Source organism: Cebus imitator, unplaced genomic scaffold (assembly GCF_001604975.1).
Source record: "Cebus imitator isolate Cc_AM_T3 unplaced genomic scaffold, Cebus_imitator-1.0 Scaffold64, whole genome shotgun sequence".
Lineage (NCBI taxonomy): Eukaryota > Metazoa > Chordata > Mammalia > Primates > Cebidae > Cebus > Cebus imitator.
In genome coordinates this window covers 3190451-3196597 of record NW_016107379.1, presented here as the reverse complement: position 1 = coordinate 3196597, position 6147 = coordinate 3190451, and the positions used below count along the sequence as shown (strand labels likewise).

The following is a 6147-nucleotide window of genomic DNA, read 5'->3' as shown; positions in this document are numbered from 1 at the left end:
AAAGGCAGTCTTTAAAACCCTCTGAACTAGACAAAATTACATTCCCATTAACTAAAGCCATATTCCTAGCCTTCTTGTAATCTTTTACCAAAATCATTCCCTGCATACCTTGTATGTAAAACCATTTCTCCAGTGGTCTCAATGACATGTTACAACGTTAACTCTTAGCAACTTTTATTTTTAGTGAAAAACCTGATAAGTAAGAAATTTTAATTATGCACTAGGGGTGGAGCCTAGGATATTAGACAGAAATGAAGATAAAGTCTGACCCTTTTTAGCATAGCTCCTAGGCATAGCTCTCCATATGCCCCAGGCCTTAGCATATAATCTAATGCTCCAAAGTAAGTAAATCAAATTTCAAAAGTCAAATAAACAATTTAACCCAAAAGCATTTAGCAAATCTGATATCTGACCTTAATTTAGACCAAATGTTTACATTTTCAAGATAATTTATTTTACCAAGAATCTTTAAAACTATCTTTATTTCCAAAAGATTACTAAAGCCACATGAAAAAAAAGACATTAAAGTTTCTATTTTTCTAACAAAATATTTGATTTAAGCATTTATTTTTCTAAGCCAATTAATCAGAGCTCTTTTATATATAAACATCACACACACACACACACACAACACGCGTAAATACAGACTGACAGAAGATTCAGCACTTCTAAGATTTTTGATTTGCCAGTTTCTTGATTGGATGACTGGCTTCGGGGTGGAGCCCTTGGAGGAAGAGGGCCAAGAAAGCATGCATTTCTAGGGCCAAATAAGCAGCTGAAGGCAAAGACGGATCTCCAAAATTGAAGGTGCTATTTCATACTGGTTCCTGGATCCCCAAAAGGAGGGAACTACCACGGGAGAAGACAGTGCAGTGCTTTTAACTGACTGTACATTTCATTGCAAGACAACCCAAAGCCAATCAGCCCAACCTCATGGGAGTCTCATCTCCCATTGGGGGTTGGGGATGTTTTCTTATCTTCCAGGTGGCCAAGAGCTTGCTTCTCTGATCCAAGTGTGCAAAGAGTCAAGGACTCCTCCATAACTAGTGTTAGCCATCCCTTAAAGTACTTTTCCTGCCTAGTTATTACACACGAAAGCTCTCTCATAATGCAAAGTAATTGCTGATACCTTCAAAACAAAAACTGTCAGATAACACAATGCAAAACAGAACAGAGACTTTGATTTTGAGAAATCAAATTCCTTTTCATTCCTGGGATTTCAGGAGGAAAACAGTGGGATGGTTTTTTTTTTCCCAAAACATGGTCTCTGGCGCCTCCTCTGTTTTTCCCAGTGAGTCCCAGGCTATCAGAAGTTACCTTACTTAGGGCCTCTGTGTGCATTAAGGATGACAAGACAAAAAAAGAAAAAGGAGAAAAATAATTCAGCCAACTGACAAGAAAAAACCTTTTCTCAGAAAAACAAGTCCCAAAAAGAGAAAAACATAAAGGCCTTTTAAATATACCTATAGCTTGTTTATCCACTTTTAATTAAGCTGACGTTTAACCATAGTACTCTTTAAAAAATAAATCCTTGCTTCAGCCATGCCAAGCAGCCATTATTTCTAGTTTCTGAATTTTACCAAAAGTAACCTCCTAGGTGCTTCAAGGACGTGATAAGCAGTTTCTTTTTTACAAGATTTACAGTCTCCGCAAAGGTAGTTCAGAGAAAGGAAAATTCAAGAGGGGAAATCGGAAGCTATCCATTGTGGCGGGGTGGGGATGGGGGTGTGGGGGTGGGGGACCTCAATAAATGGCAAAGTTACCCAAATAACAAACTAGAAAGGAATTATTCCAGAAGCCAGCAATTGAACCCAGGCTACCACCATCAAAAGATGAAGCCTTCGCTACTGAGCTATACAGCACTGAGCAGTTTCTACTGCTTTTTCCAGAAGGAGCCTAGAGAAGCCAATTTCAAGCTTACGAGGCTTTTAACTGCTCAAGAAAAAATTTTAGGAAAAACTGACATGAACTCCTAAATTCCTGTCCTCTGGATGGTAGAAACATGGTCGCAAGGTTAAGGTCCTAAGGACACAAAACAAGATACAGAAATTTCATACAGTATTGACTACCATATACCAAGTAGGAAAAATAAGTTACAGGATAGTAGATCTCATTTTTAAAAAATAAAAGAGCTCCTGAAATGCCAAACTCTACATGTCTATGTCCATAGCTGTATCTTCCTCTAATTTATATTTTTATGAGTCATAGGCATAGAAAAAATCTAAGGAAAGCGGATACACAGCAAATTACTAATAGTTCATCTCTGGTAGTGACATTGGGTAGAAAGGAGTTAGATTGTTACTTTTCACTTAATATTGTTCTGTGTTTCAATTTGTCATAAAAATTTTCCATAGCATGCATTTAAGTTTTTTTTAATTTTTTATTTTTTCTTTCTTTGCAGGTGCTTTGAGACTAATATATTAGAGAAATTTTTGTTATTATTTTTAAATTTTATTCACAAGTGCTAACTGCCAATAAGCATTTTTTGTTTTTGTAATTCACAAATTGATAAATATTTTTAAATGAAAATATAAAATAGTTTCAGCTAGGTGCAGTTGAGCATGCCTGTAGTCCTAGCCACTCAGGAGAGATGTGACTTAACTGACTCCATGTTGCTCCTAATCTCCAAGCTGTCCTTGTTCATTCCTGGGTGTAGGCTGAACTAACTTTGGGAGAAACTTAAACAAAGATGTTAACAGCCCTTTCCCAAAGCAGACTTCCCTCCTGCCTGAGAACTAGATTGCCTTTGTAGGAATAACATTAGCCACAAGATAGTTTAGGAGTCATGCAGCTGGAGGTTCTGACCCTCCCCCAGCTGCTCCGAGATGAGTACTTGATATAGTTTCCAGACCCTGCACTTGATGGAGATCAGGGTTCATCTGGTGCCCTGCCCATAACTGTGTTCAGTTTCAGGTCTATTAAGTGCCAGGAATTTAAATGCCGCTTTTTTCTGATACAGCTTTAATTTTTTTATTTATCAAAACCCTGAAACAAAGTGTTTTTAAAATCATCTAATTTTACAAAGTAGTCCCCAAAAGTTTCTTCGCTGCTTCTTCTTCTCTAGACTTGATGCCTTGGGAATTTTCCTTTGTATCTCCAAAGCACACACTTGTATTGCTGCTTCTTGACTTTTACTTAGGGGCATTATCTGTTAACTTCCCACTATGGAAGATGAGAATTTAGTTCTGTTTTCTCCTCCTCCTGCACCACACACATGCACCCTCTACCCCTACCCTATTCTTTCCAATATAGTTTTATGGTTAATTCCATATTCAGTGTTTACATTATGATACCTATATTTGTTTTATTCAGCTTCAGAGCTGAGTCATGTAGTAAATATGATTGCTTTTCCTGCTCAGTTGTGTTTTTCCTGGTATTAGTCATTACTGGTTTTTTGTTAGTATTTTCCCTCCATTTACTTATGAGTCCTTTAACCCCAAATTATTTGCCAGGTTTTTTTGTTTGTTTGTTTGTTTTTATTTTTAAAGATGGGGTTTCACCATATTGGTCAGGCTGGTCTCGAACTGACCTTAGGTGATCCGCCCGCCTCAGTCTCCCAAAGTGCTGGGATTACAGGTGTGAGCCCCTGCGCCCGGCTATTTGCCAGTTTTCTAAATCTCTTCCCAACACCTTCAACACATAGATGTTTTATCATTTTGATCTTTGTAATGAAATCGCTTCCTGTCCTATTACCCTTTGGCTAGCTGCCTTTATGCCTAGTGCTTAGCTCTCATCCTGGGATCTCCCTTCACCACGACCCTGGAGATTCCATTAGCTTCTATGCTGTGTTAGACTTCTGCTGCTTATATCCCATGTCTTCCTCCTTTTGGTTTACACCGCATTTGGTGGAGCACATGCTCTGGTAACTTACTGTGACAGAGGAGGTCCAGGAGAAAACAGTTTTGAAATTCTACTTCCTAAAGCTGTTTTACTCTTATACTTGATAGTTTGGTTGGACATCTCCTTACATTTTCAGAAATGTAAAGTATAGAAAAATATTTTCTGTCGTAAAAAGAGACAACAGTTGTATGAAAAAGTGAGGTAACATTTTCCTAAATGTATCCATCCAGACTCTGAATCTGAAATATCAGTGCCTTCAGCTTCTCTTCAAGATGTGGCAAGTCTTAACTCTAAATAGGTGAATTTTATGTTTTTATTTCTTTTTGGTTTTCAAACAGGGATCTATTTGTGATGACTATTTGGCAACCCTTTGCTGTCCTCATTGTTCTCTTTGCCAAATCAAGAGAGATATCAACAGGAGGAGAGCCATGCATGCTTTCTAGCTTTCTAAACACTGATGGTGAGTCAATGCAATCATTCCTCTCGGAATATGTGGATTTTTAGAAATATAACTGAAGACTTTGTAAATTATTCATTGTTTTGAATAATTCAGCAGGAACAATTTCTTAAGTTCCTGAAGTGCTATCATAATGTAAAGATTGGCTTTGATTTCTTCTTATGAAGAAGATAGCTCTATACTTTGAAACCGTATTTTAGTAAATAAAGGAATGGTGAATTTTCTAAACTTCTCAGAATTCTGGTGATCTATTAAGTAAGGAAGAACTTATACTTCTAAAATACTAGAGTATGGTGAGATACAAAAGACATGTTTCCTGCTAAGACAAACAAGTTAACAAAAGGAACTGGTAAATATAAAACAGGAGAGCAATGAATATAACATATTATATGATATTTGGATTGATTGTGGCATAAAGCATCTGTCGTAGAAAGGTGAGGTTAAATAGAAAACTTCTATTGGAAAAGGTGAACTATGAAAGAGGTGAACATAGAATTTAGGATATTTGGAAATGTTATATAGAATTCACCATCTGAAATTCAGTAAAGTCATTCTCAACTAATTTTTCTCAGGACTGTCTATTGACGATGTAAAGTAGAAATCAACATAATTTAGTCAGTCCCCTGTAGAATATATCTTGAGTATGGGAAGAAAACAGTTTTTCTATTCTTTGCAATACCAATTTCCTTCCTGAAGTGATGAGGACTCTGTATAGGTTAGTAAAAATAATTCTTGGAAGATATGTTAAAAAATGTTCATTTACTTAGTAATGTGTCAAGGATCTAGGATCAAGTATACATTATCTTAGCGAGTAATATTTCACTGTATCAATATCTAGGACTATGTAAGATACTGATATGGTATTGTGTTGAGGGGTGGGCAAGATGAATAAGCTAGTCCCTCTGTCATTACAGACTTTATGCTAAAAAAAATGGGGATTAGACAAACCCCTAACTAAAATGCAGAATTGAATTAATGCCTATAGACAAAGTGTTATTTTACATTCAGAGGAGGAAAAGATCATATCTTGTAAGATGTGTGAGTGACAGTTTCTTGAAAGAAGTAATTTTTAATTTAAAGAGGAAGTGTGTATTAGTTCACAACCAGAAACAGGTGGCACTCAAACTGTGCTAGTTCAAGGATTTAATGAAGACTAATTACAAAGGTGTGGGTGAGGCATTATAGGTAATTGACAAGGGATGGTGTAATAACCTGCCTGACAATGGCCCCAGGGAGGAGAAGAGGGATCAGTTACCTGAATCCTTAAGGAGAGAGCTGTGTGAAGAAGCCTGCCCTGAAAGAAACAGTATCCTCTCCAGAGAGGGTTGTGAGCAGCCCGAGGCAATCCACATAACTGAAAAAGTACCCTGACCTCACTTTCAGATATCCTTCTGGGCTTCCCACTGGCGGAACCCAGCAGAAAGGCAAAGGGCAGCAAAGTGTCACTGTAGTCCACAGGTTACCTCCCAGGGCACACAGCAGGATGGTCAAGGGAATAAGTGAATCAGGTGGGGCAAACAGAGGATCACTGACACGAGATGTTGTTTTAATTAATAGAAATGGAGGCTGGGTTCGGTGGCTCACACCTGTGATCTCAGCACTTTGGGAGGCCAAAGCAAGAGGATTGCTTGAACCCAGGAGTTCAAGACCAGCCTGAGGAACATTTGAAACCCATCTCCTCAAAAAAATACAAAAATTAGCGAGATGCGGTGGTGCACACCTGTAGTCCCAGCTCCCTGGGAGGCTGAGGTGGGAGGATCGCTGGAGCCTGGGAGGTAGAGGCTGCAACGAGCTATGATCACACCACTGCACTCCCGCCTGGGCAACAGCAAGACCCTGTCTCAAAAAAA

General features: G+C 38.2%; 1 protein-coding gene across 1 annotated transcript in view; it reads left to right on the top strand.

Moving 5' to 3' along the window:
- The window catches only part of PLAC8 (placenta associated 8), a 25301-nt gene that overhangs the window by 17021 nt on the left and 2133 nt on the right, over positions 1-6147 (top strand). The window contains exon 4 of the mRNA XM_017530237.2: positions 4179-4300. Coding sequence (XP_017385726.1) covers positions 4179-4283 — 105 coding nt within the window. The 3' untranslated portion in view covers positions 4284-4300. The remainder of the gene's footprint in view (positions 1-4178; positions 4301-6147) is intronic.